The sequence below is a fragment of the Aethalodelphis obliquidens genome, unplaced genomic scaffold (assembly GCF_003676395.1).
Source record: "Aethalodelphis obliquidens isolate GAN/ISIS:26980383/991018 unplaced genomic scaffold, ASM367639v1 scaffold1, whole genome shotgun sequence".
In the NCBI taxonomy this organism is placed as follows: Eukaryota; Metazoa; Chordata; class Mammalia; order Artiodactyla; family Delphinidae; genus Aethalodelphis; species Aethalodelphis obliquidens.
The window spans coordinates 47972866-47986063 of NW_020837945.1; the positions used below are offsets into that span (position 1 = coordinate 47972866).

The 13198-nt window shown below is 38.4% G+C and overlaps 1 protein-coding gene across 1 annotated transcript in view; it reads left to right on the forward strand.

The window, feature by feature from the left end:
• The first annotated feature begins 2382 nt into the window (after nt 1–2382).
• The window catches only part of ADGRG7 (adhesion G protein-coupled receptor G7), a 59170-nt gene continuing 48354 nt past the window's right edge, over nt 2383–13198 (forward strand). Inside the window, 4 exon segments of the mRNA XM_027103487.1 lie at nt 2383–7148; nt 7262–7369; nt 10068–10231; nt 10565–10720. Of these exon segments, the coding sequence (XP_026959288.1) occupies nt 6962–7148; nt 7262–7369; nt 10068–10231; nt 10565–10720 (615 nt within the window). The 5' untranslated portion in view covers nt 2383–6961.

Genomic DNA, 13198 nt, shown 5'->3' on the forward strand with positions numbered 1-13198 from the left:
TTTCTGTGAAAACAGTACCTATGAGAATTTTACTTTTCACAGAATTCCAGTGGGAAGATATGGCTCTTCCTTGCAAACATGTGACAAGAACACTCTGAATGGTTTGTGCTTTTCCAAGCATCTCCTCTGTTTAGGCATATGAATTGCTATGCTGGATCATACCTATCATCTCTCCAACTAGTGTTAGGTCCCTAGAAGAGGCATCAAGGAAGATTTTGTGGAAGGGTTTGGCTCCATTTCGTGATGCCAATGTTCAAAGTTTTGGGTGTTACATCACATAATTCCAGTTCTCCTAAAAACTGAAATATAGATCGGTAGTAAATTCCTTTTAATTCTTCAATAGATTTATTCTTGCAGCCTCCTCCATCTCCTGGAGTTTGATCAGGTTAAGATCTGCTGTTACATAATTTATCTAAATTTTAAAGACTGGGTAGACTGTAGGTTTACACCGTATCTATTTTAAGACTTCATATTTCTAGGTAGAATTGCAGTTAAGTCTCTTCACAGTTAGGAGTCCTTCACCTCTTTGATCATTTTAGTTTTCCATCTTGGAACATTTTCTAGCTTCATCACACCTTTCCTGAAGCGTGACAACCTTGCTTGCACAGAGGCTTTCCAAGAATAAAGGAGCAAATGATATTTTCTATTTCTAATATGCTCCCTGATGATATCTAGGATTTTGACGACATATATGATTTTAATGCCAGATCGGGTAATATCTTCTAAGAGTAGCCCTTTAAATTCATAGACCCCTCTCCTGACAGCTTAGAGCCCATTATCCCATATGATTTTCCCTAAACGTTTTAACAGTCCTTGGTTTGCATTGATTTTCATCTGACCAATCCTCCTGCCTCTCACACCTTTCTGCAGGTTATCATCCACTTCCTGCAGAACCGGATATCTCAGTAACTAATTCTAGATGTTTATGCAAGTGTTTGATAGTGAATAATGAACCTGGGAAAATTTTTCACATTTTATTTAGATATTTATTTCTATGTGTGTCAAGGGCTCTTTGAAACACTAAATAAATTGTATGCACTGCTCCTTCCTATGTCCTTCTTTGCCTTATTTATTCTAAGAAATTATTTAGACCAGCGTTCCGTTTGCCGAATCTAAATTGCCTCTGCCCACATATATCATGCTTACTCAAGTATTCATGATTCTACTCTTTACATAGTTCTTTTCAGCTTCTTGATTAAAAGCTCAGAGGTAAAAGAAGAGCTTCAACTGTATTGGTACTTACTTCCTGTGGTATGTCCATAGATACTTACCATCATAATTTATTTTTTATAGTATTTGTTTTTTAAAATTTATTTATTTATTTATTTTTGGCTGCCTTGGGTCTTCCTTGCTGTGTGCAGGCTTTCTTTAGTTGCGGTGAGCGGGGGCTACTCTTTGTTGCACTGCGCGTGCTTCTCATTGCGGTGGCTTCTCTTCTTGCAGAGCACAGGCTCTAGGTGCATGGGCTTCAGTAGTTGTGGCACACGGGCTCAGTAGTTGTGGCTCACAGGCTCTAGAGCGCAGGCTCAGTAGTTGTGGCGCATGGACTTAGTTGCTCCGAGGCATGTGGGATCTTCCTGGACCAGGGCTCGAACCTGTGTCCCCTGCATTGGCAGGCGGATTCTTTTTTTTTTTTTTAAAAGAAGATATTGGGGGTAGGAATTTATTAATTAATTAATTTATTTTTGCTGTGTTGGTTCTTCATTTCTGTGCAAGGGTTTTCTCTAGTTGTGGCAAGCGGGGGCCACTCTTCATCATGGTGCGCAGGCCTCTCACTATCGTGGCCTCTTTTGTTGCGGAGCACGGGCTCCAGACGCGCAGGCTCAGTAGTTGTGGCTCACAGGCCTTGTTGCTCCGCAGCATGTGGGATCCTCCCAGACCAGGACTCGAACCTGTGTCCCCTGCATTAGCAGACAAATTCTCAACCACTGCGCCACCAGGGAAGCCCAGGCGGATTCTTAACCACTGCACCACCAGGGGAGTCCTACCGTCATAATTTTTATATGTTTTTTGTGTCTTAAATATTTCTTTATAATTTACAAAACAGATACGGCTACAAAAAATAACTGTGCTGTTGAATCAGGAAGCATAAAAATGTCAGTAATATAGCCATCAAGGGACATCACACTTGCTTGAAAGATATTACTTTTCTTGGGACAAGAGAATCACCATCTTTCATTTGGTTATGTATTTTTCTTTTCTGAGTAACTATTATGGTTTTTTGTGGGTTTTTTTGTGTTTTTTTTTTTTTGCGGTACGCGGGCCTCTCACTGCTGTGGCCTCTCCCGCTGCGGAGCTCAGGCTCCGGACGCGCAGGCTCAGCGGCCATGGCTCACGGGCCCAGCCGCTCCGCGGCATGTGGGATCTTCCCGGACCGGGGCACGAACCCGTGTCCCCTGCATCGGCAGGCGGACTTTCAACCACTGTGCCACCAGGGAAGCCCTACATACTCTTTTAATTTATAACTTGTTTTTGTCACTTTAATACTTTGTAAACATCTTTTTAATATAAATACTTATGCATCTACATCATAAATTTTAGATTACTGCATGATATGAGTCAGCTATTATTTAAGCAGTTCTCTGCTGCTGGCCATTTACATAGCTTCAAGTCTTTTGGTATTTCATTCTTGTACATAATCTTTGTTCGCATGACCTATTATTTCCTTAGGAGAAATTCCTAGTAGTTCTCAGTTCTCTAATATTATAACCAGTACCTATTTAGTGTTGAGTCCTCAAAGTAGAAAAAGTGCAAATGCCTGAAACAGAACATTGACAAGATTATAATTCTGAGAGATGATGGTAGAGGTGTTATAAACAATTGAACTGGTGTATTTTATGACTTCAGATTTCTCTAGGAGTCTGGGTCCTTCTCACTGGGAGTGTGAACACTCCCAGTTTTCTTGAAGTTGGTCCAGAGTCTATGTTCAGTGAACTCCCTTCAGAGCTGGAGGTTCTGTGTTTGCAGTCTTGCTGGAGGCAAAGGAGAGGAGTGGATGTTTTTTGTGAGAAGGCTGAGGAAAGAGCCATTGTGGGATTTGGCTGAGAAAGTCACAGATCATGAGATAGATGAAAACACTGTCCCATTAATAAACAGTTATGAATTTTACTGGCTTAAGGCATGGAGAAAAAAGAAAACAATTATGTGTGATTTATGTGTAAAGTCCAAATGGCATAGAAGAAGGTGTTTAGAGGATAAATAAAAAAATTTCAATATAGGATGCGTTGAAATATGAAATGGTATAACCACACTCAGTCCTTCCTTCCTCCCACTCTGAATTTCTAGTCTACTTATTTTTCTAATGATGGGCTATCAGTTTACCCTCTCCCAGGTGATCTTTTGTGTAAAGCCTTGTGGACTCAGGTCTTTATTCATGTAAATAAGGCTTTCGCCTCAATCTCGAGCCCTAAGATCCTGTCAGCAAGCTCTTAGCTCTCCTCAGGAGAACACTCTTGGTGAGCTGCCAACAGAGGTAATCTCTCTCTCTCTCTCCTCTCTCCCCTGGAAGGAAATTAGTTGTTACTTGGGGCAACTCTTCCTTTCCAAACTCCATCCGCTGAACTGAGACCAATGTGCAAGGTCTCCTGATAGGCACCAGCCTAAATGGTAAATCTCACTCTGACTTTCCCCTTCTTTCATCTACAGTTTCCTTTCTGTGTCTCTAAGCTACCGAACTCCCCTTCTACACATATGGGGAGAAGTGGACAGGGTGAGAGTGAAACAGAGGAGAGTGACAGGGAGGAAAGAACTCACTCCAGCTTCATTCATCGCACGTTGTCACGGCAGAGTTCTCCAGCATCCTTTCATGCATTCTCTTGTGCTAAACTGGGAGGAGGCAGGGTATTGAAGTGGGCCCAGCCAGGGCAGAGTCTCTGCTGGTGAAGGCATCTCACTCAATCAGTGAATCTAAGACCTTATTTCTCCATTTTGAACACTTGCTGTAAAGACTGATCCATAACCTTGAAACTTTGCTGTTACGTTCAAGCTCCTAGTTGTCCTTGTTTACCTAACTTTGGGAACATAAAACTGCTAATACTGACTACCTTGTACATTTCCATTGCACATTTCTGTTCTAGCCAGCTTTCTTTGCTTACAAGACAGCTGATCAAGTTATCTTAACCAAAAGAGAGCTACTGTAAAGAGGCATATGGAATCTCCTGGGAACCTAGGAACAGGATCATAATACAGCTGGGCCCTGTGGATGCTGGACCAGGGGGATGGCAGGGCTTCCAAGGCAGCTTTGAAGCTCTCAGTAGAGCAGTTTTGGGTCTTCCCTGTGGGAGAATGTAACGGCAGTGGCTGTTGAAATCAGACGGTTCTGGATTCAAATCTTCGCATTGCTTTTTGGTAGCTACATGATTTAGTCCAAATTACTCCATATCTCTCCAAAGAGCCTCAGATTCTTCAGTGTAATATGGGAGTGATTTTGGGACTTGCTTCAGCAGGATTCTTGTAAGGCTCAAATGAGATAATGTATGTAAATCGCTAGCATAATACTGGACTTATCCATATTAAATCTTGGAAAAATAGGTTAGCAGCTGTGTTTATCATTAACATGACTCAGTAAACATGTATGTCTCATCTTTATTTATAGTTTCTGCTCTCTCATAATTTAACCCTTTCATGATGTTGGGGAAGTAAAATTAAAAACAAAATCTTCTCCCACAAAATCCTCTCCACAAAGGTAGTAGAGAAAGAAAACACTTTAATTATTGCACAGGCATTAAACCAGAATGTGACGAACATCACAGACAAACCCTTAATAGACTGGGAAGAAGAAGGGAATCTGACCTCTTTATGTAGGCAAGCAGATACAACCTGTTACATACATGTTTTCAGATAAATAATAACTAGTCCTCAGTTAAGAGAACTCGACAGCACTATTTGCCACACACAGTTTATCCTAAGTTAACTGGGTAATTGAGGTGACCTTTTGTGTTAGCTAATCAACTTTATCCAGAGGAAGAACAAACCTTTCATATCTTTATGAAAGGAGGTAGTTTTGCAACTTGGAGCAAGGTGCCCACCCACCGAAGCTACTACTCTCCCACAGAAGCTGGGAGATAGGGGCACTAGCTAGCTCCCTCGATGTTTCCATTTCAAAGAGATGGTTCCCAGGTCCCTGAGAAAGACATTCCTAGGTCTTTGACAAAATGCCAATCTAGTTTTCAAAAGGATTTATTTACATTTCAAAGAGAAGAGAAAGTGCCTGCAAGTTTTCTAAAGTAAATGCTCAAAGAAAAAGGAGGGGAGGGAAATTTCTTCCCTTATTTTCCACAGGAAGAATTAAACCTCTCATTTTTAATTTGTATTTGTCCTTACAATGATATGCAATTCTCCCTCAGTATCCGTGGGGGATTGGTTCCAGGACCGTCCCCTCTCTTACCTCCCCGGCTCCCCACGGAAACCAAAATGCCCGGATGCTCAAGTCCCTTATATAAAATGGTGTAGTTGGCTATCCGTATCTGCGTGGGGTTCCACATTAGCAAATTCAACCAACCACGGAAACGAAACCCGCGGATACGGAGGGCTGACTCTAATGACCTCTCTGGTCCCCTTGAAAGCCAGGCTTTTCTGATATAACTGCTGCACTAAATGGAAGATTCCTAGGGAAAAGAATCAGATTACTTCTAGTCATTTGTACTATGTTGATAGCCAGCCTCCTGATTGGGATCTCTGAGACATGCACCCACCTATCATCCAATCAGTTACGACAAGAGGAGGAAAGAATAATATGGAAGGAATAAAGGCCTTACAAGTGGCTGTGGCTAGAGCAGCCCTTTAAAAGCAGCAAACACCCCCATGTACCTGGCCCATTTTCCCCTTTAGCCTTCAAATGCCTGAAGGAGCTCCCCTTAGTATCGCCAGTGTTTCACAGGTACTGACCTTTTAGTGGGTGCTCAACAGACACTGTTGGTTGAATGAATGTATGAACTATGTTCTTAGCAGATTGCAGTTTTGTTAGGTACTCCTCCTGTCGAAAGCAGCTCTGGAGTATGATTGCTATTCATCAAGTGGGAAATGCATAGTGTGAATTGCTGAAAATTACAGAAAATGGTGTTATGAAAGGAAAACTTTTGAAATAGAGAAGTTGACTTGAATGTTTCCATATGAATGACTATCACATTCTTTTTATGAAGTTTTAAAATTATTTAAAAATTTATTTCTTTTTAAAATCTCACTTGGGGAAGAGAAAAGATATATTAGTGTCAGGAATAAAGATTTAGAATAAAAAACAATTACATATTAATGAAATTCTTTCATTTCTGGGAAAACTAGATTGAACCAGTTATCTTAGATAGAGACATTTTGTTTTGTCAAGTACAGAAAGAGTGGAAATATTTTTTATAGGAAACAGGAAAAGAAACAGTCTTATGACTTACCTTTGGAGAGCACCAAATTAACAGATTCCCCCCACTCCCTCCCACCTTCCATCTAATCTATCTTTTAACTTATCCAAAGTAGAAAAGAACATTGTGAAAACCTGCAAAGTTTAGTTAATAGCCGAGGCAATGAGCTCAGAGATCTGCTCTTCCATAATTCCATATGAACTGTCACCTCAGGAGTCGATACTTATAAGAGATGCTTTGGAACCCGAGGGGTTTGTGTGAGAGGAGAGAGTTGAATAAGTGGAAATTAAGTCTCAGCACTGGAGAAACAAGAATCAAATGCCTGGTCATTGGAGGGTGGTAGCGCCATCCTTTTATGAGAAGAGCAGAATAACAAAGACTGTTTCTACTGGGAAATCTGTCATTCTTGAATTCCAGCTTTCTGGCATCTGTGTCCAAGGTACGCGTCAGTGGGAGGAGTCCACCAGAACTTTAAAAAAAGGTATATGTAACAAAGTAAGACTCTCGTAAAGAAAGTCAGGTATTTTTAGGGAATTGTGCCAATATTGTGATCACATGAATTCTGTGCTCATTCCTTTCTACTGGAATGTGGGACACACACAACTGATTTTATGACAAATCTCCACAATGTTATGTTGTTACATTTTATTCTATGCAGGCTTATTGAGCAAATTGAAACTTATTCCTTGTCTTTGGCCAACACGTCAGTGGTAGAACCTAATATAGCAATACAGTCTGTTAATTTCTCTTCAGAAGGCACTGTGGGATCTACAGGTGTTCTCTTCACTGTGCTGAAAGGTGAGCTGTTTGTTTCAGGTTCTTGTAATAGCAGAGAGCATTCTGCTACCGATAATGCTCTATTCGTGAAAGTGTAGACTTTTATGAAATTCTGCTTTTTTTCCTTCTCATAGGAACTAGGGATTCTCCGGTTTCTAGTTCCACAGTTGTAAATGCAAGTGTGGACAAACTGAATCTGAATGAACAGGCTGAACTTCAGATCTTGCTCAACACCACGAAAAGCAGGTCTTAAATTATGTTACATGAAAAAATGCACTCCAATTCATGGAATTAATAACTTATATCCATTGAACGAGAAATAATGTTTACTGTTTCACACTGAATAATTTGTGTTTGAGTATGTTTGAGTTCTGCCAAATTATGTTAATGTTAAGTCTACTATTCTAGGCCATAGAGATAATTCCTTTTTTTATTTTTTCCTCTCTTTCTTTGCAAAAACCCTTTGGAGGGTAGCAGAATTGAAATGCTCTGGCCATGGATGCAAATCTGTTTTCCAACAAAAATCTAGCTAAAGTGGTTCAGTTTTACATTTAAAAATACATTTAAAAAATACTCAGTCATAAGCTTTGCCTGTGTTTACTAGTGGAATGGCACTCACAGGCTTAAATTCATCCTATAGACCTGACCTTGGGATATTTTATGTAATTGATGCAGTCATCATCTAGCAGTACCAATTTTCAGTTATCTCTACTAGTATGGTGCCCACCATGAGCTCCTTATCATCTTGCATGTGGCCCTTTAGAAATTCTTATGTCTATCTTGAAATGTTTGTACTTTTCTTTTTTTTTTCTTAATTAATTTTTGTTGGAGTATATTTGCTTTACAATGTTGCATTAGTTTCTGCTGTACAGCAAAATGAATCAGCTATACATATACATATATGCCCTCTTTTTTAGATTTCCTTCCCATTTAGGTCACCACAGTGCATTAAGTAGAGTTCCCTGTGCTATACAGTATGTTCTCATTAGTTGTCTATTTTATACATAATACCACTAGCGTATATGTGTCAATCCCAATCTCCCAATTCCTCCCACCCCCACTCTTTCCCCCTTGGTATCCATACATTGTACTTTTCAGAGTCTAAAAAAAAAATTGGTTAATTCAACTACAATAAGCAAACCAAACACACACATTTACTTTTATTCTCTCCCCAAATAAGAAAATCCAGTGCCAGAAAGTACATATTTTAGAAAGACTAAGTTCATAATTCTCACTGGTTATATAATTCTAATTGGCTAATTCTTTATTGGTTGTAGAAGTTGCAAATATCTTCTCTCCAGTCTATAGCTATCTTTTACTTGGTTTTTCATGTCTTTTGTCATACTCAAATTTTAATTTATAATGCAGTCCAATGTACCAATCTTTTTTCTGTAATTGGTACTTAAAAAAATTCATTGCTCTACTAAAGTCATGCTAGTCTCCTATATTTTCTCCTGAATATTTTTAGTGTTTGTGCTTGTATTTAGGTATTCAGTACACCTTGAATTTATGTATTTAAAGGAAAATGTGTATCCTTTAATAAATTCATTAGATAAAAGAAATTGTTAAAAAATAATCATTCAGCTAAAGAGGCATAAAAATTAAAATAAACGTAAAGAAATCTAGAAGGAAGGAATTAATAAAAAGGGCAGAAATTAATAAAAATAGAAATTAACAAATGCTAGAGTTGATCAACAAAATAAAAATTTGATTCCATGAAAGACTAATGAAAAATATGCAAGCTTCTGACAAATTTGATCAAGAAAATAGAGAATATAAATAAACATCCAGGAGGATTATGTCTAGAGATATGGAGATTCTTTTAAAATTATAAGATAATGGTAAATATAATTTATTCTAGTGAATCTAATTATCTAGATGAAAAGATGATTTTCTAATAAATAACCAGAATACTGTAGAAATGAGGAGATGGGTGAGTAGGGAATTTCATGTTTTAAATCTATATACTTGGATGGATTTGGATTTTACATCAAGCATGTCACTCTTTCATAAAAATAAGATTAAAAAGAAGCCATACTACATTTTTAGGGTTAACTTTGTCACCTAGTATCCAGGAGGAACAATTTGGTGGGCTTAACGTGCCATGAAAACACCTCAGAAGCCAATGTCTTTAGTTCCCAGATGAGGACAGAGCAAAGTGGCTGGCTGTGGAGGACATTTGGGGGGCTGTCAGGGCCTTGCCTGCCTATCTCTCAAAGCACAAGACTGATTAGGCTGGTCTCACTACCACCGCTTTAGTTTTCCTTGTATATATAATATACATATATGTGTGTGTGTGTGTGTACACACACACACACACACACACACACATATATACACACACACGCGCAAATACACACACACAAGTTTTTCACTTGTGAAAGACAGCAGAGTTCACCCTCTGCTGTTTCCCTGATATGCACAACTTGAGCTCCAGTCTCTTAATACAGTGGTCCCTGCTCAGTCCCTCTGAATGGGAGACAGACCTCACAGAGCAATCCTCTAGGTACAGCTGTCCTGATGTTCACCCTCTGCTGTTTCTTGTTTGATGTCTTGTCAGTGGGGGAAGCAACGTGGTCTTGAGCTACCTTCACATCGTGTTTACTCCGTCTCACTGCATAGAAAGTAAGAATGTTTACTTTATACATGATATCCTTCCAATTTTATTTTTCAGGTGGATTAGGCAGGAATTATGGTTTCCATTTAGAATATAAGGAATCTTATCTCAGGAAAAAAACTTAATGAGGGTGGAATAGCCAACCACAGATCATATATGTTAATTACATACTGCAATTAAATAAAGGCAGCCAGCAAACCACGTTTTCTGTACTTTACCCAAGTATTAAGCAGTCATGCAGTTCAGTGATGGCATGGGACTTTGTTTCTTGCTTACCCTAAGGTTCATTTATTAATTTTAGTGTCCTTTTTTCCCCCTCACAGCTAATGCCAAGGCATGTGGCTTTGTAGTGTATCAAAACAGCAAGCTTTTCCAATCAAAAACACTTATAGCTAAATCACATTTTAGTCAAAAAATTATCTCAAGCAAAACTGATGAAAATGTGGAAGATCAGAGCACTTCTGTTGAAATCGTTTTTAGTCCAAGGGTGAGTTTTCCTATTAACAGAAATAATTCAGTCCACTCTTGATTACAAAACCAGGGACAGTTTGGGCAAAAGAAATTCACAGAACAACTCTTTGAAAGATTCTTTGACAGTATTCACCTCAACTTCCCCCATCCATATTTTTGTAGACTAGCTAAACCCAAAATTAACTACTTTGAATTTTATATCCCTTTTCCTCTCCTCAATCTGTACTGAAGATGCTATGCTTTGTACATATCTAATTGGTTTTTCATATGCTTATCTTGGCCTATTTGATTTTTTCTACCCAATTAAGCATTTTGAAAAATCAGTTGCCATTGTCTTATCAATTCACAGTACAATGAAAAAGAATTCCAGCTTCATTCCTATGCCTGTGACTATTGGAATTTTTCCCTGAAGGATTGGGACACACATGGCTGTCACAAAGAAGGAGTCATTGATGGATTCTTGCGCTGCCGCTGCAACCATACTACTAACTTTGCGGTATTGATGGTAAGGGTGTACACGGTAATCTCCTTCCTGACAAGAATTTCCTTATATATGATTTTGGTATGTACTAACTGGAGATAATTTGGGGGGTTAGTTTACATAGACACTCAACTCAGATTAAATGGAAAAACAGGGAATGGAGTTAGAGGACTAAGAAGGGAAGTGCTGGTAAAGGCAAATAGAATAGAGTTTTTTGCAATATAGTCTCCGGATAGATGAGTTCAGTACTGTGTATTTAATAATGAGAAGGGAGCCCATGTGCAAAAGAGGAGCTGATGGACTCCACTCAACTAACTAACATCTCAGAAGCATGAAGTTGCTACAGCCAGAGGTAAGGCTGTATAGCTGTGTGCTGAAGACAGGTTCAGTACATACATAGCTGTGGGTGGGCAATTTGCATCAGTTACCCAAAGCTTTTTCCATTGTAATCATCTAAGTTACTAAGTTTATGCCAGAAGATATAAGAGGAAAAGCTCTTTAATTCAACTTGTCCCATAATACCTCCGTGTGTGCTGTTTCATTCCAGTGCTACCCCGTACAAGTAACTGGCAACAGCTCTGGTGTGCAGCTGTTTATACACCTCTGAGATTTCTTGGGCTGACCTTTTTAGGAAGACGGGCTTCTGTTTGTTTCATTTCCAGAAACCTATTATTCTGGTGAAAACAAAAATGTTTATTTATATACGGGATGGAATGTTTTTATATGCAGTGGAATGGGGAGGGATGTACAGTGTCTTACCCTTACTAAGGGCCTAGTAACACTATGACTCTTCCAAAGAGAAGCAGATGTTTTAATTTTCTAGTAGCTAAGATGTACCCGTATTTGAGAAGCCAATGGAGATCCAGAACGTACTGGTACAACAGAGAATATCAAATTATAGAGCCTTGCTTTTAACATATTTTTGAGATAACTATCGTTTTCTTATTTTATTTACCAAATATTTAAAAATTGATTTTGACTATTTATTTTATAACTTGCATTATAGAGAGATCTGCTTTCTCAATCAGAAATGTAAAGATAAAATTTTACCTTTTTTGATATCTTAAGATCATTAGTATTATTGAATAGCTGTGTAAAGCTCAGATTGCTTTATATATTAAATGATACAGACTATACTGTCATAGTTATTTTTCTCCTTTTTTGAACTCAGACTTTCAGGTGTTCTTACTAATATCTGCATCTGCCTCAATGCCCACCTACTCATGTTTGTAATTAGTTTTGGGTTGCAAAATTAAAAAAAAAAGCTGATTAGAATTGTATGTAAAGTTTAAGAGCAGATAGGCTCTGAGTGTATAGATGATTTCTAAGATCTGAAGATATATGTATTCTATGATTCTTTGTCATCTACTTAGTATACTTCACATAGGAAGTAATGTGAAATTTTTGTTTTATTATTTTTTAAAACAAAGTTTATTTTATTTTTATTTTTTCCCTACTAAAGCAATACATACTCATTGCATACAGAGTGAGTCTACTTACTCAACAGAAATATACTGACATGGAAAAATGTGTATGATATCTTAAAATAGCAGTTTGATTATATTAACAAACCCCTGTTTATTTGTGCAAAGAGACATAGATAATATTTGTAAGCACCTATAAAAAGGTCACCTCTGGAGAACAGTAGGATTTCAAGAGGTAGGGTATGATGTGGGGTAGAGGCAGTAAAGAGGAACGTGTGCTTTTTAAAATTATGTTTCTATACTATTTTCATGTTTTATAAATAAGCATTTTCAGCTTTTCTAATTTTAACAATTTGAAAAATTAGAAAGTACAGACAAGCAAAAATAATTATGTACATATATCCTATCCACCCAGTGACCGCCATTATTACCTCTCCAGATTTCTAAGAGTACGTACTAATGTGGAATATATTTTTCTGTGACTACATACTAAAAATCTGGGGTAGATATAGATATACTACATAAAAATTATACCCCATTTTCCAAAGAAAAATGAACAGGATCATTTGAATATCTTTCCATGTCCATAAAAATATTTCTGCAACTTTATTTTTAGTACATTAGCTTAGATATGCAGATTTTCCCTTGGATTATAGTTACACATAAAAATAATTTAATGGGTAAATAAAGCAACTCTAGCCAATTTAGATCTAACACAAACAACTTTGATTTTAGACATTGAGGAATAGTATATATGTCTTCCCTAACTGAATTAGTTAGGTAACTGTTCTTAAGCCTCTATTTCATGTAAACTGCTTAGAGATAAGGGGTTGATTTGTTTCCTTTAAAAATATCACAGGGCTTCCATGGTGGCGCAGTGGTTGGGAGTCCGCCTGCCGATGCAGGGGGCGCGGGTTCGTGCCCCGGTCTGGGAGGATCCTGCGTGCCGCGGAGCGGCTGGGCCCGTGGGCCGTGGCCGCTGGGCCTGCGCGTCCGGAGCCTGTGCTCCGCAACGGGGGAGGCCACAGAGGTGAGAGGCCCGCGTACAGAAAAAAAAAAAAAAAAAAAAAAAAAAAAA